This window comes from Mustela erminea, chromosome 17, assembly GCF_009829155.1.
Source record: "Mustela erminea isolate mMusErm1 chromosome 17, mMusErm1.Pri, whole genome shotgun sequence".
Taxonomy (NCBI): domain Eukaryota; kingdom Metazoa; phylum Chordata; class Mammalia; order Carnivora; family Mustelidae; genus Mustela; species Mustela erminea.
In genome coordinates this window covers 52,623,716-52,651,159 of record NC_045630.1, presented here as the reverse complement: position 1 = coordinate 52,651,159, position 27,444 = coordinate 52,623,716, and the positions used below count along the sequence as shown (strand labels likewise).

At 33.4% G+C, this 27,444-nt stretch overlaps 1 protein-coding gene across 8 annotated transcripts in view; it reads right to left on the bottom strand.

Moving 5' to 3' along the window:
• Positions 1 to 27,444, bottom strand: part of BRINP3 (BMP/retinoic acid inducible neural specific 3) — a 402,430-nt gene that overhangs the window by 47,654 nt on the left and 327,332 nt on the right. For all 8 annotated transcript variants that reach the window (XM_032318837.1, XM_032318835.1, XM_032318838.1 and 5 more), the window contains exon 7: positions 20,713 to 20,935. In XM_032318837.1, coding sequence (XP_032174728.1) covers positions 20,713 to 20,935 — 223 coding nt within the window. The remainder of the gene's footprint in view (positions 1 to 20,712; positions 20,936 to 27,444) is intronic.

Sequence of the window (27,444 nt, the reverse complement as noted above, 5' to 3'; positions counted from 1 at the left end):
AAAAATTAAAAAAAAAAAAAAAAGATGATGAGATGCTTCCCAGTGCCTGAAAAAAATAGTAACCAGGGAAATCAGAGAATAAAAAGAAGTTAAAAAAAAAATCCAAACTGGAAAGAAAGAATTTGTCTCTTTTTTCAAATGACATGATATTATATCTGGAAAAATCAAGAGATTTCACGAAAAAAAACTGCTAGAACTAATAAATAAATTCAGTATACTTACAGAATACAAAATCAAAATGTAATATTTATATACTTATATACAAATAATGAACTCTTGGAGATATTAAGAAAACACACACACACACACACACACACACACCCCATCCTTCAAACTTTCTGTCTTCCTTTCTGGTTAATTTTTCTCTGGAGCACTCATCACCTTCTAAAACAATATAATCTCCCTATTTTTTTCTCACTTCACTAAAACATGAACTCCAAAATTACAGGAGATATATCTCCTGTAATTTTATATATAATTTATACATCTCTTAAAATTTTATATATATATAATTTTTATATATAGTGTCTTTATGTTATACATAGTTTTATATATCTTATATACAAACATACAGAAACGTGCTTTTTTAATTTTTGAGGCTGATATACCTCCCATGCCTATAAATGGCATTAAATATTTACTTTTTGAATGAAAAAATAAATAATTACAGGTCTAAATAACATTAATGTTTATTTTTTCTTCTTTAATATTTAAGTCATTTAAAACTATAACTTTTACTTTTAGTTCAGAATTCCTTATGTTCTGATAGGTATTGCTATGAAGTCTTCTTTCTTTTACTGTTTTCTCTAGAGTCTGAAATTCCTCCGTAGATATTTTTTGCTCCAAGGATTATCATGGGTAGATTTCTTAATTTCCAGTCAGGTAAGAATGTCATTTTGCAATACAAAAATTTCACCTAAAATATTTAATCCTATTAGATTATGAAAATAAATGACTTCATTTGTCTCTTCAAAAAATGTTTAAGATCAAGAGATTAATTTAACCTTACCTTGTTTTTATGTTCTGTCTTGGCAGGTCCCCTTGATAGCTATAATGATCGACCAGATTGTTATATATACTTGAATCTATTTCTAGACTTTGTAGCATTACAGGCAGAACACTTCTAAAACATGGTCTTATTTTTTTAGAATGAATTTTAACATCTGTGGATGTTGTTCTATTCTCACTATCTCCCTTTAAAATATTATTTACTACTTTTTCTTACTACTTTGTTCAGATAGATTTTGATGTTGCATTAAATTACATAATATTAATTTGAGGAAAATAATATCCTTATAGGACTTTTTCATTCAGAAATATGTTCTCCATTTATTAAAAATTTCCCTTAATATCCTAAGGGTTTGTTTTAGTTTATTTCCTTAGTATTATTTGTATTTTAATATTTTTATGAATGTCCAGTATGTCATTTTGTGAAGGTAAAACTTTTCTATTGTATTTTCTTACTGGTTTTTGTTCATTTATTTGCAGATTACTGCTCGTTTATTAATTTTTTAACTAGCAACTTCACTCAATCTTTTAAGTACATTGTTTAGATTTGGTTTGGTTTTCTACTCCAGTTGAATCTCTGGGGACTTACCAGATAATAATAAGCATGCCATCTACAACTAATAATCATATCTTCTTTTAATATTAATTATGTCTGTATTTTCTAATTCCATATTCCAGTTTTATTTCACTAGCAGAGGTTCCTAAGTAAGAGTAAATAATAAAAGCAACGTTAGACATTGTTTTCTTCATCTTAAATCTAGCATATAATACTAGCATTTCAGGAAAAAGTTTATATGTCTGCTTGAATTGATTTTTCCATTAATCTCTTGATTTGATAAATACTATTTTCAGTCAGAATATCTGGAGATGATCATGTCCGAGACACTGCATAGGTGAGAATGTTCTTTGTCTACGTCTTCATGTGGGAAACAGGGCAAAAGAAATGAACTTAAATGAATATCTCCTTACAGTGTGCAGCCCACTGATAGATCCCTGAGACACGCAGACCAGGATCATCCTTAAGGAACTAGTGGCTGCCTTGTAACTTGATGTTTAAAAATAACTTTATCTTGGCAGCAGCTGGCCCCTCAAGATCCAGATTTCTTGGAGACTTATACTATCCCTAATCCCCACTAATTAAAAAGTACACAGTCAGTTACTGCCCACAATCCCAGCACAGCTCTTTCTGCCCACAGGTCCTGTCCCATGAACAGGGAAGGGGTCAAGGTGTAGGCAGGGGAGATAGCAGGCTCCTGACTCTGACTAGGCTCTGAACCATATCGGCAGATGGGGTTTCTGAGACAGAGCAGAAGGGATAATAAGGGAACAAACCAAGAGAGCACAACATCTCAAGCCCACAAGCTTCCCCTACAGTTCTCAACAAAAGACTGCCACTAAAAGCTTTCAGTGGCAGCCCATTCAGGACCCCTCTCACTCTGGATCACTTTTTTTTTTTCTTTCCTTTTTGCTCTCACCTTCCCTTAATAAACTTTCACTTCAATTCACCCTTTATTGTCTGCGAGATTCATTTTTCAACTCCTTGAGACAAGAGCCCCGCCATCCGGCAACAGTCTTACCCAGGAAGTCATGTGGCTGAGCATAAAATTATTGTCACTGTTTCTCCTCACATAATACCACTGACGGATCTCCCATACTCCAGCATTTAGTGCTATATATTTAAAAAAAAAAAAAAAATCTTTTGCTTGTTCACTTGGTTATAGACAAGTTAGGAGTCGGATTCCTTGTCCTGGATACCGACTGCACTGCTGTATTTGCCTTTACACTCATGCTCCTTGCTACCCTGACCAGCGGCTCTGTTCCTCCGGTTGTCCCCAGGGGAAGAAAGATAGGCGAGCAAGCAGCCAGCCTGTGATCCAGGATGAGCCACTAGTCCTGTTTGCTTCAGTCGCTCCCATCCCGAGAAGCAGCAGCCTGGATTGCTGACAGATCCGTGCTGTACTGGTCAACCTCACGGTCAGGCATGCGATGAAGGAGTTAGAACGCACACTTTCGTATTCTCTCTTGTGCCTGGCACACAGTATACTGGCTTTAAGAATGGGCCAAATCTTCAAACTCCATGGGAAACGAGAAAAAACTGAAATGGGGTAGCTAAAAATGATCTACATTAACTCAGAAACCACTTCACAACACAGTCTTTTGTCACAAATTTTGTTTGGGACACTCTGTGTTTTTTCATTCATATGGATTCCAGTTTTATAAGAGAAGCTCTCTCTGCATCTCTCATTCTCACTGATTCTTCTCAATCAGATATTCGTTTTCTCCTTCTCGGAACCCTCTCCTTTGCATTTTCCAGGCCCTTCATGCCTCTTTCTTTCTTTCTTTCTTTCTTTCTTTCTTTCTTTCTTTCTTTCTTTCTTTCTTTCTTTCTTTTTTCTTTCTTTCTTTCTTTCTTTCTTTCTTTCTTTCTTTCTTTCTTTCTTTCTTTCTTTCTTTTTTCTTTCTTTGTCTCTCTCTCTCTCTCTCTTTCTCTCTCTCTTTCTTTCTTTTTCTTTCTTTCTTTTCTTCTTCTTTCTTCCTTTCTTGCTTTCTTTCTCTCTTTTTATAAATTACATCTTTCCATTCTTTTTTTTTTTTTAAGATTTTATTTATTTATTTGACAGAGAGAGATCACAAGTAGGCAGAGAGGCAGGCAGAGAGAGAGAGGGGAGGAAGCAGGCTCCCTGCTGAGCAGAGAACCCAACGCGGGACTCGATCCCAGGACCCTGAGATCATGACCTGAGCCGAAGGCAGCGGCTTAACCCACTGAGCCACCCAGGCGCCCCACATCTTTCCATTCTTTATGGCTAGTACTGGATTAGTTTCTCAAGATTTTATTCCAAGAAACCAATTCTGGGAGGAGCCTGGGTGGTTCAGCTGGTTGAACGTCTGCCTTCTGTCATGACACAATCCCGGGGTCCTGGGATTGGGCTCCACGTCCTGGTGCCTTCTCAATGGGGAAGCCTCTTCCTTTTCCTGTGCTCCTTCCCTGCTCATGCTCCCTCCCTCTCTCTCTGTCTTTCTCTCTCTCTCAAATAAGTAAAAAAAAAAAAAAAAAAAAAATAAAAATAAATAAATAAATCTTAAAAAAGAAAAAGAAACCAATATTTTTCTCTAATAGTCCACTGTTCTTATTTTAGTTTTTGTGTTTTGTTTTTTGTTTGTTTGTTCATTTGTTTTTAATTTATTTGACAGACAGAGATCATAAGTAGGCAGAGAGGCAGGCAGAGAGAGAGAGGAGGAAGCAGGCTCCCTGCCCAGCACAGAGCCTGATGCGGTACTTGATCCCAGGATCCTGAGACCATGACCTGAGCCGAAGGCAGAGGCTTTAACCCACTGAGCCACCCAGGCGCCCTGTTCTTATTTTAGCTTTAAGTGTAAAGATAATTTTTTAAATTTTCTTAAAACTTTCTTGTTCTCTGATTATTCCATTTCATGACTTCAAGCTTTTGCATGAATTCAGTAACCTCTGAAATTCTTTAGCACAGAGGAGTTAACCGGAGACAGGGGCCGTTTTTAATAAACACTGTGAACCTGGGACGCACTGTGGCTTAGTGACAAAGAACCCAAGCTCTATAGCCAGATTGCCTGTGTTTGGATCCTAGCCCTGCTACCACTAGGTGAGTAATCTTTAGCAAATTTGGATTATCTCAGCTTTAGTTTCCTTGATTTTAATTTTAGGGTAATAACACTAACTACCTTGTAACATGTATTAAATGAGCAACAAGGGGTAATGCACTTAGAAGAGCTTGACAATAGTTTGTGCTTCATACTTGTTAGCTAATAACTAGCTATTTATGATTGCTCTCATTAGCAAGTCAACGTCAGAACTATCACCCTCTTTAGTAATGTGTCCATGGCTCTGTATTAAAGATTGTTGGTGGCTTCCTCTGAGTGTCTCCCTTGTCTGTTAGTTAGGTTGCTGCTCCACTTGGACATGATAATTTGCAAATTGAACAGCTTTGCCCTCTTTCCTATTTCTTCCCTGCAATACATCTCTTGAAAATTTCTCCACTTTCCTGCATATGAATTGAAAGGTTCCATAATTTCTGGTTGTGATTTTGTTCATTTTCAATTAGATGAGATTATGAAACGAAAATCATGCATTAAGATCATAATCATGTAATGTCCTTTTGTTTTTAATATATAGTTTGTGTGTGTGTGTGTGTGTGTGTGTGTGTGTGTGTGTGTGTGTGTTTAAGGTAATGTTAGGGAGAATATGAGTATTCACATCCTTTAATTTGGCAGGTTTTCATTACATTTTTACTACATTTTGTTTAGATTTGTTTCTAGCTAACCTTCCTTCTGGTACGAAGTAATTTTACTTTAGCTCAATAAAAGGTACTACCTCAGACTTGATCTTTTTTTTGTTTGCTTTGAGAAACCTACGTGAAGTCTTCCTGCTGGGTTTAATAGAACAAAGAACAACCACAACAAAATGACCTTCCTTTTCTCCTGTATTCTTTTGTCACATCAATGTTCTTTTGTGCTGTTCTATTTGTTGGTGTGTGAAGTGCATCTGGGTTGTGAGATAGGGGATTTTGATTGCAATTGGCATTGATTTTTGAAATGTATTCACTTACTTTATAACTTGTAGTGGCTGTCTCAAATGAAGTGCTTCAAAGTTTTTCCTTGTTTGTTTTTTCTTTTCTTTTCTTTCTTTTTTTTTTTTTTTTTTTTCCAGTATCACAGCTTTAAGGGGTTTATATTTTGGTATACTTAGTTTTGTTGATTGAGTCATAATACCATTTGCTTTTAGAACATAGTATCTTACTTTAATGTTCAAGGAAAAGCACTCTAGGTTTTAGTCATTTACTATTTTTTTAAAGATTTTACTTATTTATTTGACAGAGATCACAAGTAGACAGAGAGGCAGGCAGAGAGAGAGAGGGGGAAGCAGGCCCCCCGCCAAGCAGAGAGCCCGATGCGGGGCTTGATCACAGGACCCTGAGATCATGATCTGAGCCGAAGGCAGAGGCTTAACCCACTGAGCCACCCAGGTGCCCCCATTTACTATTTTAATAACTTGGTATATATGTGCATACCTGTGTGTCTGTGTACATGTGTGTGTATACATTTACACGTGTACAAACATATGTATGCAAGGAACACATGTAATAATATAATAATGAAAGGATACGAAGAAGGATATTTTGTATTTTTTTGTACTTACCATGAAGATTATAAAACATAAATGAGGTTTAAAGATTGCACACTGCCTCTACAGGGTGCTACCAAATTAAGCATTGGATTAAATTTGTTATTCAAACAATCCAAATGAGATTTTTCCCCACCAAATTGAGCAAATTTGATTGGAAAAAGGCAGCATTTGTAAGATATACTTGATCTTTACTCTTTAAATGTTTTAGTTTAGTATTTAGTTTAATGTAATAAACATCAAATTATTTTCTATTAATTTTATCATTTAAAATGGAAAAGAGCATAGGACAAATACAACCTTATCTACATATTTACTAGTGACAGTTTTAACATAATCAATTACATCTATACCCAATAAAGCCTCCAATATCATCCGAATGAAAACTGACATAAGACTTTCATGTAATATGAAAAAAATACTTTGATTTATTTCTCTTTTATGTGTATACTATAATATTCTTTATAAAGAGATTTGAAACTGTATTCCACTCTAAGTCAGAGCTATCATCCCTACATCACAGCATTTACCTCTGGCTTCAACATTGTAAAGGGGGAATGTTCAGGGAGAAAGACTCATGGATAACAGTAATTCTTCTACTTTGATATAATAAAACCACCACACCATTCCAGTGGTGTATGATGTTCAGCTTCCTATTTATTTTGGTAAGTAAATATGTATCCATTTCTTCCACAGTATAAGTAAAATTGCTTCAAAGTGCTCAAGTAGAAATGAGACTGATTCTCACCTCTGATTTAAATATACTTAAGAATTGAAAGTGCATCCGTTTGAAGAATTTGATTGTCAGTAACATTATAAGATTTGTAAAAAACATTAGTGTCCTGGGATCTGGATTGATTCTCAGTTTGTGGTCCATATATAAACCACTGATGGTTAATATGATATCAACAAATAAGCAGTTTATTCCTTGTACTCCATAAAATTTTTCTTTCTGAAATGTAACAATTCATCACCACAGGAATTATTGCATTTAATGGCACTCTCCACCTCATGCAAAATATTGGGATGAAAATCTCAGAGCTCTTTTTCTTTGGAAAAAGAAGCATGAGGAGTGTGTTAGTAAATGAATTAACATTTAACTTGTAGGACCATTTCAAGTTATACCTGTGTAGAAATGGCATAGTATAACATGTGTGTCTATCTGAGAAAGTATTTAAAATGATCATTTGTCAGAAATTGGCAACTAGTGCCTAGAAAATGTCTGAGAAGTTGAGAAAACAAAGATCTAAAAACATTTTAAGCTTAAGGTAATTATTGTTGTTGTTATTTTGTGGTGATTGAGGTGATTATACTACAACTGATGGCAACTCTGAAAACTTTAAGAATTGGTGTAAAAATGATGGTACAGTGCTTTCCAACTGTATACTTTGAGATTTAATGTTATAACAGGTATTTTAGGAAGTAAACAATTTTGTTCTGAATAAAATCCTTATTTAAACAAATCTATTTTGGAGTGCCTGAGTGACTCAGTTGGTTGAGCGTCCACCTCTTGGTTTTGGCTCAGATCAGGATCTCAGATCCTGAGATCAAGCCCCAGGATGTGCTCCACATTCAACATGGAGTCAGCTTTCCATCTCCATCTCCTTCTGCTCCACCCCATGCTCTCTCTCTCAAATAAATAAAATCTGTAAAAAAAATCTATTTTAATTTTAGGACATTTTAGAGTATTCGACATGCATATAGACTATGTAGAAATCCAAGTAGAATTTATAGTAACTACAGTTTCCAAATTTGTTTATCCATGAATTCTTTTTAAAAAATATATGCTTTTCTATTTATTTTAGAAAACAAAGATTAATGTCTCACAAGATGGAAGTTATTTAGTGAATAACTAAATATTCCTGAAAGATTATTATCAACTCCTTAGTGAAGAGAAAATGAGGACTGATAGCAAAGCCCTTCAGCCACTCTCTGTGGCATAAACCTGTGGTTGTTGTCAAATAAGGAGCTGATTCTGATTGTTTCAACAAAGTGGTACTACTCCAAATAGTGCTGGCAAAGGGGCTTCTTAATCTTGATATTACAGATCTTATGACTTTATTTCCAAGATTTTCCTGATAGAACTCTTTTTTTTTTTCCAACAAGTTAGTGTTAAGTGTTAAAAGTCCTCTCTCAATATAGCTGTCTACGTTGTTGCTGTTCAAAAATCTGATTATTTGAGCCAGCAACTCCATTGAGTTACCACAGGGGAAAACCGTGTTGGGAATGACATTCTTAATCTTTCTTAGGAAAGTGTTGTAATGTCAAGAAAATAGAGTGGGAGTCACCGAAATGACATTTGCAAGGTGAACAACATGGAAAAGAAAGAGGAATAAATCTCACTCAAGACTATTTTGTTTGTTTCTTGACTTCCTTTTCCTCAGATGAGAGAATAAACTAACTTAAAGTCAAAGAAAGACAACAGTGTAAGATTTTTACTTAATGTAATGAGCTGCTGACCTGTTTGCACTCTTCTCCCACACATACTAACGCACATACACATTTAAGTTCACAGAATTTCCAAGAGGAGCAAAGACCCTTGATTTTGTTAGTATTTTCAAAAGCAGCTATCTAAAGCCTTGAATGTGGATCTCATTCCAAAAGTTGTGGGTTGCAGACAGCATACACTCAACAAAATATCAAGGTGACAGGATCTTTTTTTTTTTTTTTTAAGATTTTATTTATTTATTTGGCAGACAGAGATCACAAGGAGGCAGAGAGGCAGACAGAGAGAGAGAGAGGAAGAGAAGCAGGCTCCCCACTGAGCAGAGAGCCCGATGTGGGGTTCCATCCCAGGACCCTGAGATCATGACCTGAGCCGAAGCCAGAGGCTTTAACCCACTGAGCCACCCAGGCGCCCCTTGAGGTGACAAGATCTTTGATTGTTCCACGTAATCTTTTATACGTGAGAGAAAGAAAAAGAAAACAAAACAAAGAACAAGCACAGCACTATAATCCTACAGATTTTCATTTTAATGTATTTTTTAAAAACTCTATCTAAAATGGTCCAAGTGGGGATACTGAGATGGCTAGAAAGTAACTGATTTAAAAAGAACAAATAATTTTTATGTCTAAATATGACTTAGTTTTAAAATAGTTATTTTCAGCTAACATTTATCCACATCTAATAAATTGAAAGAGCATTAGCTGAAGGTCAAAGTAAGAATATTAGTGAAAAGATAGGGGCATGTTAGAGCCATGAGAGATGAAGTATAAGCTACACCAAGAATTAGATAAGAGGACGTGACCTGACTTGCAATGATGACGATGGAGGTAGAGTGTATTACGCTAAGCAAAGTAAGTCAGTCAGAGAAAGACAAATACTGTATGATTTCACTCATATGTGGAATTCAAGAAACAAAGCAGAGGAGCATAAGGGAAGGGGAAAAAAACGAGAGGGAGGAAAAACACCAGAGACTCAACTAGAGAGAACAAACTGAAGGTTGCTGGGTCGGGGGATGGTGGGGGGATGGCCTAAATGGGTGATGGGAATAAAGGAGGGACTACTTGTGATGAGCCTTGGGTGTCAAATGCTGAGTGATGAATCCCTAGATTCTGCACCTGAAATTAGTATTACACTGTATGTTAACGAACTGGATTTTAAATAAAAACGTGAAACAATTAACCAAAAAAGCAGCATGAAAGAAAAGACAAATTTGCCAATTTTGAAATTTGTGTAGAAGTGGCCCCATACCAAGAAGAAGGTGGGGCACACCCACTCTCTCTCACTCTCTCTTTTTTCTTTTTTCTTTCCTCTGAAAACTTCTATCCCTGGATTTCCTGAATCAGAATCCAGGATACTAATGTGTTATCCTGTACAAGTAAAAATGAATGTGTTTCTTGTAGTGTTTATATTATTATCTTTATGACTAATTTTATTTTGACTATGAAACATATAAAAATACATTTTGAAGAAAACTTAATATATTAGAAACACCTACACCAAAGAAATAGTGTCTTCAGTTTCAGAAAGTTAAGTAATAATTATTTAATCACTCCCATGTGTTGAGTAGTTTATAATTATTATCTATATATTTTACATTTCTCAATCACACATTGAAGATATCTAAATATTAAACTCTTTAAATATGCTGCTAATTATTCCTTAGCATGTGCCTGGGGCTCATCATGGAGTGGCTGAAGCACAACAAAATTATACAAAACATTCTTTTGTAACATAGAAATGTAAGGAAAATTAATATCCTGCTTTTTTCCTACAGTTCCATATAAAATTGTTCTCAGCAAAAACCCCTTGTATTAATCATATAAATGTCATTTTTAATTAAATCACAGATTCCATAATATTAAAGGACTTGGAGGCCATTCAGTAAAGTCCTTTTGTTATTAGGATGCAAGTTTGGCTGCAGTAACATAAGCCAGATAATACTGGCTCAGAAAAAATGCAGTTTCATTCCTCTCTCAATAACAGTACAAACATCAACAGTTCAGGACTGATTTGGTAGCTTCAAAAAGATTGGGTTTTACTATCTTTCTTTTCTTTTCTTCACAAATAGGCAGGGGGGTGGGAAAGCCAGGGAGCCTGATGCAGGGCTTGGTCCCAGGACCCTGAGATCGTGACCTGAGCCAAAGTCAGAGACTTAACCTACTGAGCCACTAGGCACCCCCAGGTCTTACTATCCTTAACAAGTTTCTTCATGTCATCACTTTTAATTCCAACCCATCACATTTTCATTTTATCCAGGGGGAAGAAAATAAGTAGATGGCATCCATTCCTCTTCCTTTAAGAATACAGTTTAGAAGTTTCATGTATTCCTTCCACTTCTGTTTGACAAGAATTATCCACCCTTGGTTCAAGAAAACCCAGCGGCATGGTGTAGCATGAGTTCTGCTAAAACCAGGGGCTGTGTTAGTGAAGAAAGAGAAGGAAAGGAAGAAGGCAAAGAGAAAGGAAAGGAAGAAGATAATCGCTATTATAGCCCCCCAATTTGTGTGGGGTCTGTTAGGTCCTTCAGAGGAGTTGAAATTGATCTAGGGCAGCATTATAGGGTTGGTTCACCTAGATCTCAGTGTGGGTATGTGGGAAGTAAGGAAGTGGAGACAAGATCTTATCAGAGGGTACACAAGGTGAAAACTAGTTCATAGAAATCCCAAGACATTATTTTTCTTTTACATTGTGTTGACATTTGCATTGATGTGAAAAGCAAAACTGTGGCTGGAGACTTAGCATGAAGAAAAGCCGTGGAACCAAAATGGCTGTGCTAGTAGGCTTATAGCATTTTCCGCCACATACTTGAAGAACAGAAAGAAAGTTTAAGTTAAAAATGTTCCTGGTGAAGCAGTATAAAAAAGTTTATTGTGTCTCAATTTTCAGTACAAATCCATATGTCAGAACAAAATGGGAATATGAATAAAGCACTTGTGTTACACACTGAACTATAATGGTTGCCTTGAGGCAAAACACCTGTGCAATTGTTTCAGTTGCAAGCTGAGGTAAGCATTTTTTTTCATGGCAAACCATTTTTACTTGAAAGAATAATTGACAAACTGGTTTAACCAGACTCGGATACTTGGCAGATCCGTTGTCAAAACTGAAAGAAACAAACCTATCACTTCTAGACAAACCACTGACATATTTAATATCAGTGTTAAAAGTATAGTTTTCAAGTGGAAATTAGATATTTGGAAAACTTGTAACTGCACCAGTGAGAGTGACGGCTTCCAATAAATACTTTTCTCATGAACGCAATGAGGATATTAAAGAATGAAGTTTTGTGTTATTTTATAATGATATGTTGTCAACATTTGGAAGATCTTCAAAATGGAGTGCATCAATATTTTCCAAATGACTGACACATGATTTCATATGCATGGTTAAAGATCCATTTTAAAGTTCAAGATAGACAAAATAATTTGATGTAAGAGATGTCAAAATGTTAATCACATTGTTTTAGATTCCAAATTACATATAACTTTATAAAAATCTTCACTTGTTGAGTTTTTGGTGAGTATAAATAGTAATATCCACAATTATCTGAAAAAGCTATTACAATACTCACTTCTCCAATAAATCTGTGTGAGACTGCAAATTACAATTTGCAACCAATTGCATAGAGACACAGCCATGAAAATTTTGCTATCCTCCCTTAAGTCAAATATTAAACAATTCTGCAGAGATCACTCAGATTTAAATGTTATATATATTAACATGCAATGATCATACTTAGTTCTTTGTAATCGTATTAACAAATACATTTTTTTAAATTTCTATTTCAATTTTTACTATAGTAAATATGTGCTTGTATATGTATATGCATATATATGTATGTGTACATATGTGCATATATATACATATATGTATATATACATATCTATACAGGGATTTCTTTCTATCATACACAAAGTCTCTTTGAATTTCTCCATAATTTTTAAGAATATAAGGGGGTCCTGAGACCAACTAGTTTGACATCTGCTGGTCAAAGTCATAGAAGTTTGAGCTACAGGATTTGCTATTAAGATGACAGAAAAGCTACACTGAAGGCATATAAAGCAGCAGAATGTTTTATGTACATGTCACCTGGATATCACATCTGATACCAGGAAGTAGGAACACTGTCACTCAATTTTCTTTTCTTCTTTTGAGGATAAAGGGGGAATGGTGATAGGATAAAACATGTAAGTAAAAATGAAAATTGCCCTAAGAAAATTATAAAGACTTTTAATTCTGATTCTCCTCCTATTTTAAGCATTGTTAACTTGGGAAGGGTGTTGTCTGAACCAGTATATTGGTATACTGTGAACAATGTAATTGAAATAATGAAGTTGGATAAGTGTTCTTATATCATTGTTGTCTTCTTTCTCCAAAGACCAGTGCAAGGACCTGGGATGTTTCTCTTGACATACTAGCAATGGATTGTGATCTCAGGAAGCACTGTGTAACTAAATTTGCTATTATCTAATTTTTTAACTATATGTTTGACTGTCAAAATTTTGTAGTCTAAAATAAACTACAAGCAATTGGCCAACTTAAGGACTTACATTACAGATCCATTCCTTAAATATTACAGAATTCATTGATTCTTTGATACCAAATAATTCTTTAAATTCTGTGTGACCATTAACAATGCCTAGTTTAAAATCATGGTTTTCATTACATAGTTGAAGTCACCAAGACACTTGAAACTATACATTTATAAAAACTTAGTTCAAATTGATTTTTGAATATGATAAGAAAATCAGAGAAAAATCAGAACCAGAAAAAAGTAAATGACTATGAAATAGATTTTAAGATAAATGCCATTTAAAATAATATAGAGAAAATAATTATTTTATTAAACAACATTTTAAAAACAGAACTTTGTTCATCTAGTATAAAGTAATTAGTCTTAATTTTTAGCAAATACAGGCTTTTAGGAGTAAGTGTTCAAGCTAGCCACAAACATTGTGGAAAGTAAGTAGGAAGAGTACTGAGCTCTCAACTCCATATTTCCCAAATAAGAAAGAGGATTTTTCTTAAGTCATTGTATCATGTGACTCTTCAAGATTGAAATAAAGGTCATTAAAATGACCTAGATGAAATACACTTCCACCCAGCCTTTCCTCTTTTTAGTCAAGGTATAATACCTATAATCTTATAATTATTCTTGTCCAAGCTAGCAAATGTTACTTATGTGTAAATGTCTTTTCTAAGCACGTTTAATCTATGCTATTTAGGAATACCCGTAACATCATACATGAATTATTTTGTCTCACTGAATTTTGTCTCTCTTCATTATTAGAGAAACAACAAAATCTTTTGTTTTATCCAGATTATATATTTTAATACAAGATAAGGATTGTAATCCCCGTCTGCTTTTCTTGAATGAATGAAATTACTTATAGAAATGTCCTGTAATGACTTCAAATTATTTTCACTTCTATAATTCTACTGTTCATAAATTGCAGTTTATCTTCACATATTTCCATTTGGTTCCTGTGCCAAGTAAAATTTGATTTTTCCTCAATGTTTAATAGCTATATTACCTTATATTGTTGCTTTTAATGTTCTGTAATTATTAGTTTCTTTATTAGTTTTGTAACGCACCATTAAAACTTGGCAACAACTTACACTTCTTCATTGTCCTCCTTCCTGGGCCAATATTCTCTCAAAATGTCTTTCTCAACATTGTGTAAGAATGTTACACATTGTGTAACAACAACATTGTGTAATAATGGTGCATTGCAAAATCATCTACATGCTGTAATAACACATGGACTTTGGCAAAACTAAGTGTAAAAATAAAGAGAAAACCAAACATATTTATAGCATTGCAGTTTGAAGTACTTCTCTATCTCAAGTAAACTTTAAGGCAGCTAGAAGATATTTGTTACCACGGACAAATCACAGTTTTATACTTCATTTTTATTGTTTTCAGGACATATTCAAAATGGATCCAGGTTTTTATTAGATTTTATATCTATTCAAAATTTCCCCTATTATTATAAGTGAAGGGAACCAATTTGAGTTAGTTTATGGTATAACAGAATATAATTGCAAGGATAAATCAGATATCACATATTATTGAAAGCATGAAAAAAAAGAGGAAAAAATCTGTTACAGGCAATCCTCTAATGCATTAAAAAAGAAAGCTGGCCTAATGTGGGGAGGTACTATAGCTTAGCAAGAAGTTGTCAATTGATTTTCTAAGAACACCAAATCACTCTGCATAACAAAAATATAGAAAGGTTTCAGTAAAGAGGGGTTATATTGAATAAATGAAAGTCAATAAAGAGAGAGGGTTAAAAGAAAGAAAAAATGCCTGTATATTCAGGAAAGGAGAAAGGGAAATAAGAAAATAGGTTGCAACGAGATGAAAAGACACTGAAGAGAAAAACAAATATGATTTAAAGGATTTTTGCACATTATTCCTGCATGTCAGATAGAAATTCTATTCTCATTTTCACTTTGAAAATATTAAAATTTCTATTTTCCTTGCATGCATTACAGGGTTGTAAATACTTGGTGACACATATGGGACAGAAAGAGTCATATTTCATTTAGAAATAAAAAAAGTTGTATAACAAAGTCTCAGAGCCAGAAATGTACTGGATTTAGGGGTCAAGTGGAAATAAGGGTCTGAATGATACTTGAATTCTCTGTCCCAGATTGAGTCTACATGCCAGCTTCACTGTTATCCACCACAGACAGGATTTCTGCAAAAGAAATGGTTAGTTACCCCTCCCACACCCATAACCCAAGATCTTACTGATAGGTAGAGACAGGCCCTTTCAGCTATGGTGTGAATGTTTGTGTTCTCTCAAAATTCGCATGTTGGAATCTTAACCCCCCAGATGATGGTATTATGAGTTGGAGACTTTGGGAGGTGTTTCAGTCATCAGGATAGAGCCATTGTGAATGGGATTAGTTGTTGTTTTTTTTGTTTGTTTTTTGTTTGTTTTTTTAAGATTTTATTTATTTATCTTTTGGGAGAGAGAGAGAATGACAAAGATAGCCACAGAAAGCATCAGCAGGAAGGAGGGAGAAGCATGCCTCCCACTGAGCAGGGAGCCACATCTGGGGCTTGATCCTAGGACCCTGGGATCATGACCTGAGCTGAAGACAGGCACTTAACCAATTGAGCCACCGAAGGCACCCCATGGGATTAGTATTTTTATAAATAAAACTCCAAAGAGATATCTCATTGCTCCGTGATATGAAGACATACCTAGAAATTAGCAGTTTGCAGTGCTGAAGAGGGAAAGCCTTTACCAGAACCCTACCATGTTGGCCCCTTGACTGGGACTTCTGGCCTCCAGAACTGTCAACTATTTATAAGCCACTACCCTCTGGGTATTTTGTTAGAACAGTTAACTAACACACTGTTTCATGTCCCTTTGAAAGAATGAGGGAAGGAATTCACCTGCTTAATGGCAAAACAAACAGAACATGATATGCATATTATAACAGGCGATCCATTTATATAGATTAGGAAACATTTTATATAAAATGACAACTCACTGTCCAATGATTCTAGAAGTTGAACTAAAATATTAGAAAACATATCACAGAGCTTTTATCAAATATTTATTGAGCACTGCCTAAATCTTATATTTTCAGAGTGTTCCAGTGGTCAGGTCAATCCTTCCCAAACACATTAACAGCTATAGTTCATTTCAGCTATCCAGACTTATTTTATCATCTCTTACCCAAAGACACTGTTAAATCTTTAAACTCATTTTCGTTTCTCAAGTGTTCATTTTTGTTTTTGATTCTTGTTCTTCCCCGTAGTTCATGATCAGAGTATCATTCTGAATTGTACTAGAATTAGAGATCAGGAGTAGAGGGAGGGAAAAATGGAATGTTGACTGACTTTATGAAATAATCCAAACTCCATATTCGTGTATCAATTTGAAATGGCATTTGAATTAAAATCATTTTGATCTATAGGGTTTTAGACTACTCCTCTGGGTGTTATATTAGTTAAAAATACATATGTATGTGTATACATAATGTATATATTTATATATATTTTGTATATATTTATATATTTGTATGTATATTATACAAAAGCCACTGGTGGCTGATAAACAAACATATGTATATATACATGTATTTATATCCCATCTACATTATATATATCTATACATAGATATTACATGTGTGTATATACATCCATATATACACTAGAGAAATTACTAGTAAAATATTCAATATTATTTGATAAACACTCTCTATTCAGGATTCAATCTGGTTTGCACTCCATATAATGAAAACTTAAGTTACAATATCCTGTATTTAGCATAGCATGTATTCATAACATTAAAGATTTCAATGATATATGGATTAAATACTTTTAAAACACTCAATAACACTTTTAAAGATAGAGTAAATGTTAGGACATATGTCAGCAAATGTTTGTTCTATAAGGAACCAGACAAGAAATGCTATAGGGTTTCAGGACCATATAACTACGTGGCAACTATCTAGTTCTGCCATTATAGTTGGAAAGTAGCCATAGACAATATGTAAATGAATGAGTGTGTTTCTTTACATATGGATATCAAAATGTTAGTTCCATTCAGTTCTCATTAACCAAAAAATGCCTTTCTACTTTTGTTTTTTTTTTAACAATTTGAAATGTAAGGAGCAGTCTTTCCTTAGGGACTGATAAAAGAAGAGGTGAAGGTCCAGTTACAGCTCACATGCCAATTTGTTAAACCCCACTCTTGAGCATATATAGGAAGTGCAGGACATATTTCTCAAATAAGAATAACATGGACCTAAACTTATTTTACCCTGTGATGTTAGAGAAGGGATTTTATCTTATCTCATCTTCCACTATTAATGAAGAAGAGATAATTTCATAAAAACATTTTAATCAATTCCTAGTGGTTTGCTGCTACCTGCGTATATTGGCTCAGGAGAGCCAATTATGCATATCACAAGAATTGGCAAATGCTATAAATTAGGATTTTTATCCCCCCTAGAAAGTTGGTTGTTAAACTTTTACCAACATACATTCAATGTACTATTTCTAAGTATCCTTGGCCATTCTGTGAAAAATATATAACAGCACAAGATAATGGAGTTGATAACAGCACAAAATAATGGAGTTGAATCATTTTGTAGGGATTATGTATGAATATTTTTAATAATTGCTTTAATTATTTTTCTTTAATGAAGAGAATATGTCATTGTTCCTTATCTCAAAAGTTCTAGAATAGCAGCAAAAGTATACTACCTCAAAGAAGGCAGATTACCACAGGCTTCACAATTTATTCAAGTAAGAATGAGGATTTCAATGTCACATGAATTCATGAAAGTAATAGTGATTCAGTATAAACTTGGTGAGATTAATCTGAGTGAGTATCCTGTTTTATTTCAAGGATGAATTACACTATGCACTACAAAGAAAAACTTCAACCTACATGTCTTTATAGAGAAAGTGTTAAGAAATCATCTTACTCGTTGAGGTTCATTTTGCAGGTCTCATTTTGTTTGGTTTTCCTTATTGTTCTACATTTTAAACAATACTAAGGGTGTGATGAAGTCAAGAAAAAAGCTGAGAAAAATTCCTTAAAGGAAGGACCAAAAATAAAATCTCAAATGGAAGTGAATTACAGGTATTGCTTATCTACTTACTTTTTTCAGAAAAATTTGAAAACAAACTTCACAAAGATCCGAACATTTTTTTCATTGTATCCTACTAACAGATTGTAGTACCTAGTTTGTTGTTGTTATTGTTCCCTAATGTCGTTTTATAACATTCTATTAAAATTGAAAAAAAAAAAAAAAGCAAAACAGAAATAAATCCCACATTCCTAGTAAAAGAAGAATTGTGATGGAAAGAAATTCTAATTCAACAAAATCTTTTATCTAGCAAGAAGTCTGCATTTTGTGTGTGTGTAATGAGTGATAGCCAACATAGGAATTATGCTTAATTAAAAAAAGAGAAAGTTAAAGAAAGTCTCTGGTGATCTCTGACTTACTTAGGTTAAAAGTATTAGAGAACCGATATATATTTCTATAGTTTATTAAATTTAGTTCCATTTATTTTTCATTTAGTACCAAATAATGTATCTTTCTTTTATTCCTTTTTATCATCTTTATTTTACTCTGCTCATTTATTCTGTATAGATTCAACTTGGATTGTTTCATATTTTCATACTTTTCTTACAAATCCTGTACTTTCATGACATCTTTGTATGTTTAAGTTTTATTTATTTTTACTAGAATTAATGTAGCTCTCATGATATATTTTATCCCACTATCTGTTCACTTTCAGTTTCCATTTCTCCCCTCACCCCTTAAATATATCTTCAGATTCTATGTATTTTCCTTTTTTTTTTTTTTTTTTTAAAGGTTTATTTATTTTAGAGACAGAGAGGGAGAGAGAGCACAAGAGGGAGGAAAAGAGATTTGGAAGCAGACTCTGCCCTGGGCAGCATCCCACTTTAAAATAAATGTACTGGGAAGTGCTCCATCTCATGATCCTGAGATCACAACCTAAGCGGAAACCAAGAGTTGGAGGCTTAGCCATCTGTGCTGCCTAGGCACCCCGTATTATATTCCAATCTCACAATTTTACATGCACTGATAATTGCCATTCCAGTTGTTCAAATTTCTCCTGGACTTCAGATGTTTATTTCCTGCTCTAGCTGTATTTGTTTTGTTTAAAAACAAAACAAAACAAAACAAAGTATTAGCGAGGATGTGGAATGTTTGGAACTATCACTCCACAATGTTTGGAACTATCACTGGCTGGTGGAAATACAAAATGGAGCAACCACCTTTGAAAACATTTTGGCATCAACTCAAAATCTTAAATATAAAGTTATCTTATGACATCAATTTCACTCTTAGGTATATACCCAAGAAAATAAACAACCAAGTCCACTTAAAAAAAAATGTACACGAATGCTCACAGCAACATTATTCTTACTAGCACAAAAGCGGAAACAACCCAAATGTCTATCAACAAAGTAATGGAGAATACAAATGTGATGTACCCACACCGCTGATACTCTCTACAATACAGATAAACCTGAAAGCACTACACTACGTAACAGAAGCCAGTCACTAAAGACCGTGTACTATATGACTCTATTTATATGAAATGTTAAAAATAGGCAAATTCTTGGGACAGATAGTAGATTAGACAAATTTCTAGAGGCAAATATCCCCTGGCTGGGTGTGCTAGTGTGGGGAAGGATTGCTAATTGGTACTAGGTTGCTTTTTGGGACAACAAAAATGTTCTTAAGATGTGGTATTTGCATAAATTTTGAGTATTCTAAAAACTTCTGAATTACAAAAATGATGCCAATGATTTATTTTGAAATTTGACTTTGAAAAGATCTATAGACTTTCAGGTTTTTTTTTTTTTTCTTCAGTGAAAAAATCTGTAATAATAGATTTCTTGAAAAGAAATCTATTACAAGCATTATGTAACAGAGATACTAACATAGATAAAAGTTTGGTGATATTTTCCTATATTTCCCTTAGCTTTCTATTTTGCGGTATTTTTCTAAAAATCTGACTTCAAATAAATAAATACAACTTCTCAAAGTAATTGTTGCAAAATTCAAAAACTGTGCTTCACAAAATTAGCTCAGACACAAATATTTTGAGTCTGTCATTATTCATATAAATTGTTACAGGTTTTTCCAGCAATTTTCAGAGATTCATGTAGAATGAGGTTGATTCATGTTTATTCATGTTACTATGAGCACAGCTCAAAGAAAATGAACTTTAAATTCTTTTATTTGAAAATTATATATTGAGAAATTTCACTGCATGATCCTGCTTACTCCCTCTGCTTACAATATAGCTGTAGGGTTTGTGCTTTTCTATTCACTGTAATACAATTATTAGTTAACTACCCCACGAAACAGAATGATTTCTTGATTCTGATAATAAAAGAAAATGAAAAACAAGGAAGTGACAGTACATGGGTTCTCCATTGGATTATTGCTTTAGAAAATACAATTTGTTATTCTGAGACTTAAAAGAAAACACCATGCTATGTATATTTCCATATCTGCATTCAGAAAATAAAGAGAGCTCACTGTCAAAACAATATCCTTTGTTGTCTATATGCCACAAATGTCTTACCTTTGTCTTGGCAAGCTGATGAGGGGTTGTTTATGACACCTCTTGCTAAGGCTAAAGAGCTTGTGTACAATTTTCTGCGCCTTTAGGAATAGTTGCTTCATGCTGTTCTCCAGTTGTTCATAGCGGCGCTGAAAATTAGAATCCATTGTCCACAAATGCATTATGGTAGATGTGTTGAGGAAATAATTCATGGGTAGCCTTTTCATAAAGAACTTGAATTCATCTGGAAAAATGTTAAAATTCCATACTTTAATACAACAATTATTTTTCCTTTTCCCCAAACACATTTAATATGTTAATAGAAAAACAAATACTATTGTTTTGTGTGTAGCAAATTAATAGCAAGTTGGGATTTTTTTTTTGATGCTTTAGAATTGTTTTCTTTTTTATTCCCCTTAAAATAGAACTTTCATGGTAAAAGATAATTAAAATAATTTGCACTAAAACAAATAGTGTGGCCAGAAAGTTTAAGCTGAATTTAATTTTTCCATTTTCTCCTTTCAATGGTATTTGAATGAACTTTCTCCCACAAGTAGAAGTCATTAATCTAGCTTTCATTTTTGGCATTAGTATCAATACTTCTTTCTAGGTTTTTTATATTAAAGAAATATTTTCATTAACTCAGTATAGAAAATGTATGTTCATTGCTAAGTGATCATATTAATGTTCAAAGAAAAAGAGAAACTTTTAAAACAAAAAAATACAATAGTCAGCCATGAATTCTGGTTAAACAAAAAAAACAAACAAAATAGTTAAAAGCAAACTGTATACCAAAGCGAAAAGTTTTTAAAGAATTTAAAGCTCTAATTCTGGCTTTGTTTTTATGCTGATAATTATCATATCTGAAATTGTTTTCTTCTCAAATGTCTGATTAACCAACAAAGAAACAAAAGTTAATGCTACACTAAAGTAAGCAATCATCTCACTGTCTATTAATTATCTAAATACAAAAGGTAGCTGAGACAACAGCCATAAGATGCAAACAACCCAACTATCCATCCATAGATAAATATATATACTAATTATGATAATCATAAATGAATATTGACTCATAAAAATAAAATGAAGTTCTGATACATGTCACAGCACGAATAAACCTTGAAAATATATAACTGAAATAAGCTAGACCAAAAAAAAGACAAATATTATATGATTCCACTTATATAGAATATCTAAAATATTCATGTTCAATGAGATAAAAAATAGATTAGAGCGGTGCCTGGGTGGCTCAGTGGGTTAAGACTCTGCCTTCAACTCAGGTCATGATCTCAGTGTCCTGGGATCAAGCTCTGCATTAGGTTCTCCGTTCAGTGGAGAAGCTGCTTCCCCCTCCCTCTGCCTGCCTCTCTGCCTCCTTGTGATCTCTTTCTCTGTCAAACAAATAAATAAATACATACATAAATAAATAAAATCTTTAAAAAAATAAATTAGAATTTGCCAGGGGGTAAGGAAAGAGTGAATACAACATTATTGCATATTAGCTACACAATTTGTGATGATGAAAACCTTTTGGAAAAAAGATTGGGGTGACAATTTTACAACATTGTTAATGTAACTAATGTCACTGAATCATACAGATAAAATGACAAATTTTATGTTATATAATTTTACCTCAATTAAAACATTTTCATACACCAAGAAGAAATAGTATAGCCTTTCCCCCACCTCGCTTTTTCTTCCAAAGCAAATATGAAGAGGGACTCAAAAAAAAAAAAAAAAAAGCAAAAACAAAACAAACAAACAAAAAAAAAACCCAACTCTTTCTATTGCTTTTACTATTTCTTTAAAACATCAATTTTGTTAAGAATATCATGTTGCATCCATTTTACTGTAGTAGATGCCTGAGTTACCTCCCCACAAAAAACAGGAACCCACAACAAGATTTCTAAAATGTTTTCGGTGGCTAAAGAAGTATTATTTGGCAAGTGAGACAGATGATATTTTAGTCATTATTCTACCCATCAGAAAGTTACATAGTATGCATTAAACCTTAGCCTCTCCCTGTCTTCATTTCCTCTTTTGAAACTGAATTTTTCAGTGTACATTGTGGATGATAATAATCTCATTTCACTTTAAAATTATATGATGTTATAAACAGCTTTTAAAATCACCATTAGTTAGTTTTAAATATCCAACTCAAAAACAGTTGTTTTAAATGTTCTGTTGTAGCTACTTTTATTTAACTGGAATTGGACAAGGTGTTTCAATAGCCATTTCTAGGTTGTGTGTCTAACACAATGTTTTAAAACCTCCAAATTATCATTTCTTTATGCCATTCACTTGGGCAAATTACATTAATACATATACATATTTAGAGCAATTAATTTGTATTTATTTTATGTATTAGAGCTATTTCAATATTCAGATCCAGACTTTTCATCAATGCTACAAATACAACTTTTGGGCAATTAATAAAAAATTACATTCATGTATATTGGAGTTATTACTTCATCTAGAGCAAATGAATACAGAGCTCTGGCATCTTTTGGACATTTATGGCATTAACTCTTACCAGAAGAAGAAGGAAAAAGTAAAATAAAAGGAAAACAACGATTTATGAAGGAAGTTTTTTGAAGATGTATCCATTTGATATGCTGTAAATCTTTTTTTTTTTAAGTAAGCAGGGTATAAATAAGAGATGCATTTTAAAATTCCAATTTCACAGTACCCTACATTTCGTTTGGTCCCATATGTCTCTTTTGAGAAATTCCCTCTTTTGAATAAAAGAATTGATGCATGGAAATTGGAAAGCATTTCTTGGATTATTCACAGAGCAGATGTCGCCACTTTGAAAACTAATCATTCATTTCATTGTCATCTTTTACTTGAACACTTTTGATAAGACTTTATTGTTTCATGGATAGGCATATTTTAATTATTTTCATTGTTTGCTATAATACTATTCTGAAAGTCTCTAAATTAGTAAATTTTATTCAAATTAAATAATATTTTAAAATGGAATGTATTTTATATTACCAAAGTGTATGTAATAGTATATGTCAGCTGAAAACCATCACTATGCAATTTCTAAGAAACACAGTTTTAACATGGCACTTGAATAATTACTTCATTATGAAGTCATTAAGAGTCACTACTGACAGTCATTCAAAACATTTATTAAACACCTGTTGTGCACAGAGCATACAGATGTTTCGGTCCATGAGAGCGACCATGGATAAACCTTTCATCTTATTTTTTTAAATGGCAAATGATTTGAGATAATTTCTGATATTAAAATAACATCTTCCATTTCTGAAATTCACTCTACATAGAAGTCAAGAGAATCTCCAGAAATATTTATCTTTTCTTTTATGCTTGGCAATTAGTAAAATCCACCATATTTATAGAATGTGGACATGAGATTTGAATGATACAGAAGAATTGTTATATTAGCGATTTGCATAACTACAAAAAGAAAATACAATGATTTGGGGAGCAAAATAACATTTTATCCTACAGTTGTTGCCAAAAGCCATTTTGAAGGTAAAGTACTATTGCTTTTCAAGTGGCAAGTAAACAATGACTAGCCATATATTTGGGGGTGAGTAAATTTGTAAAAGAAAACAAATTAATGTTATATAAAAATAACCCAGAAAAACTAAATTTAATTTCTAGGTTATTAGAGAGACACTAATCCAGAAATACCTGTTAAGTATGTACCAACTGAGTACTTTTGCTCAGCATGGTCTTGAGGACTACGGAGAAACAAAATAATATAGCAACAATAATAATAAACACACTCTTGCTTGCAGGAATTTATAGTCAATTGGTCTTAACAAAACGAATTCACATGAAGCAAAGAATAATGTGGAGAAAAATGCACGATGTGAATGAATTCTGCAGAGGCAAAGAGAATTAGCCTAGGTGACTCTTTTCCAGTAAGTTATAGAAGACTAGAGAGCCATCATCTTGACTCTCTATACTGCTACTACTTCTCTATTAAAAATGAAGTATTTTTTTTTAAATAGTTGAACAAGTTTTGATCCTTTTTTCTCCTTTCCCCTGATAGTAACTCTAGTTAACACCCAATATTTAATTAGCTAATTTTGGAACTAATTTGTTCTCCCCCATCCCAATCTCCCTTTGTCTCTCTCATTAGTTCTTACTTTGACAAGAACTCTTTTAAGTGCTTTAAATATTAATTAATTAATTAATAATCCCTCCACTAATCTTTCATGTAAATTTTATTGACTTTATTATGTTTGTAGAATACAGATGATCTTTACTTTCTTACCTCTAATGTTAGCAAAAATTTTTATTAATACCTAAGGCATTAACATACTGATCTTATGTATTTATATGTTTGTACTCTATTCTCATGCTTCACAATTGAATTAAATAGGTAAGAGTAGAACACTGAAAGTTTCAGGGTATAAAATAACCAGTCATAAATAGGTAAACCCTGATTTATGTTTCTGTCTATATTGATTAGCATGAAAATCACTGGCCAATATTACTGATTATGTATTTTTAAATATTCAGAATCTCTGTTCAGAACTGATTTAGAGTATATTTTCAAAGGTACTGTGCATTCTTTTTTTTTTTTTTCTTTTTAAGCAGGCCTCTCACCCAGTGTGGAGCTTGATTCAGGACTTGAACTCATAATCCCGAGATCAAGAAGCTTAACCAATTGAGGCACCCAAGTTCCTCCTAAAGCATTCTAAATTTTTTTAGCGCTTCGAGAATATAATTTACTTCCTCAAAATTGTAGAAAAGTAATCAGGTATTTTTCATTATTATTTAGAAATTTTTTTGAGTTATAAATCCCTGAAAATAATCCAGAACAGAATCTGCTTCTATTAGAAAGCAGGACTATGGTTAGGAAGGACTGAGGGAGGAAACTGGTGTTTTTATGAATTTATATGAATGTGTTATTTGATTAAAATTGAAATAAATATTGTGAATCAATATAAAAAGCCTAAAATACTACTGAATTATCAATGCACTATGTGCATGTCTTATGTGTACATTTAAAAAAAGTGATCTTATTTAATTGTTTGTTAATACAAAAGTAAATTCCTGTTGGTTCACATTTCATGCATTTTTTTTCTGAACAATTAACATATTGAGACAATCAAAGTATGTTTTCAGTAGAAATGACCATGCTTTATGGATAACAATTTTAATTATTCTGAAAGTATAGAAACAGTCTCATCATCATAATAAAATATTTTATAGTATTTAGCAAAATATGCAGGGAACAAGGCATCTTAAAATGAAAGACGGTAACAGACAAAAAAATGTGGGTCAGATATATTCGAAGAATCTATGAAACATTGTTTTTAAACAGAATCATCATTTCTGATTTTGTGACACTACCAATCTAATGCCTTCAAATACAACTCTCCTGCTTATGGTTGGGAATGCAGGATTTTCTGAAATAATACATATTGATAACAACTGCAGTAACACAAATTTCCTATAAGCAATGAGCTAATGAAACAAACACGACTTCCATACCCTGAATGCAGTACTGTACCCTGAACACATGGAAAAATATATCCTGTTTCTATGGCTGGATTTTAATTTATAAATCTGTTGGTTTAGTCTAAAATAGATTTATCCTTATGTTAAGTACTACCTCCAGAGCTGAGAAATAAACATCAAATTATTCCCATCACGGGTCTTCCAAGTTATTGCCCAACTGGAACACCCTGTTAGAAGTTACTTTTTGTTCCGCGAGACCCAGTTTTCTAGAAGATACCATGGATTCTTTTATCTTCTGATTTTCACTTGCAAAGATTTGCCTTAATTAATGGCAAACCTTGACACCACAGAAATTGTGGCCTTAAGCAGGTAACATATGAAATTGAGAAACGAGTGGGGATATGAGTAGGAAGAGGGCTGATGTGAAAAAAAGTTGAAAGAGAGAAAATCCAGGTCATCAGTATCCTGAATGGCAGAAAGTTCTCAAGGGTGGAAATGAAAATCTGATCCCCGAGGGAGTACAATGTATACAGATTTTGACCCCCTCCATAATTCTGACTGTAATTATTCAATTTTTACTTTTACAAAGTTTTTTTTTTTTTTTAACTATCCAAACATTCATAAGGGCTATTTGAATGATTTGTATCAGTTTAGAATCTTCCCAGCCTCTACAGTGAATCACTGGTATGACTTTGAGTGGCCACATATCAGTGCAAGTCTCTTCACACCATTCTGTAAGTCATGGGTATAGAATTTGTACTGAAATTGACAAAATACTATAATGCTGCCTAAGGTAAATGGCAAGCCTGTTCAATAGCTTGTGAACGGCCGATTTTATGAGGCTACGAAGTGATGAGTCCAAAAGGGCATAAATCTAAAACTGACCCTAATTCCCCAGCAGCTGCCTAGAAGTAAGTTGTGTTTTTCTTTTTTGCTTTCTTTTTCTCTGAAAGACATAGCATATTTTTATATTAAAATACTTTAATGCAGTGAGCCAGGTGATTTGGCCTTCATTGGGTTGCCCTGTTTATGAACTCCTTTTGGAATGTCTGAGAATTACCCAAGCAGAGCTTTAACTAGAAAACCTTCCAGACTCAAGTCTTGCCTTCCCCAGTGCCCATGCAGAAGAGAGTAGGTGCATCATATAAGCTTTAGGAATCTCTTGTACCCACCCAGATTTTGAATCTTAAGCAGTTGATGCAATAGCAAAGAAGATGCCCAGAGCAATTGCCTTAGGAAGTAGTGGTTACAGCAGCAATGGTAGTGTTTGGAACAGTCTAGCATTTATTGCAGTTAGCAGTGATG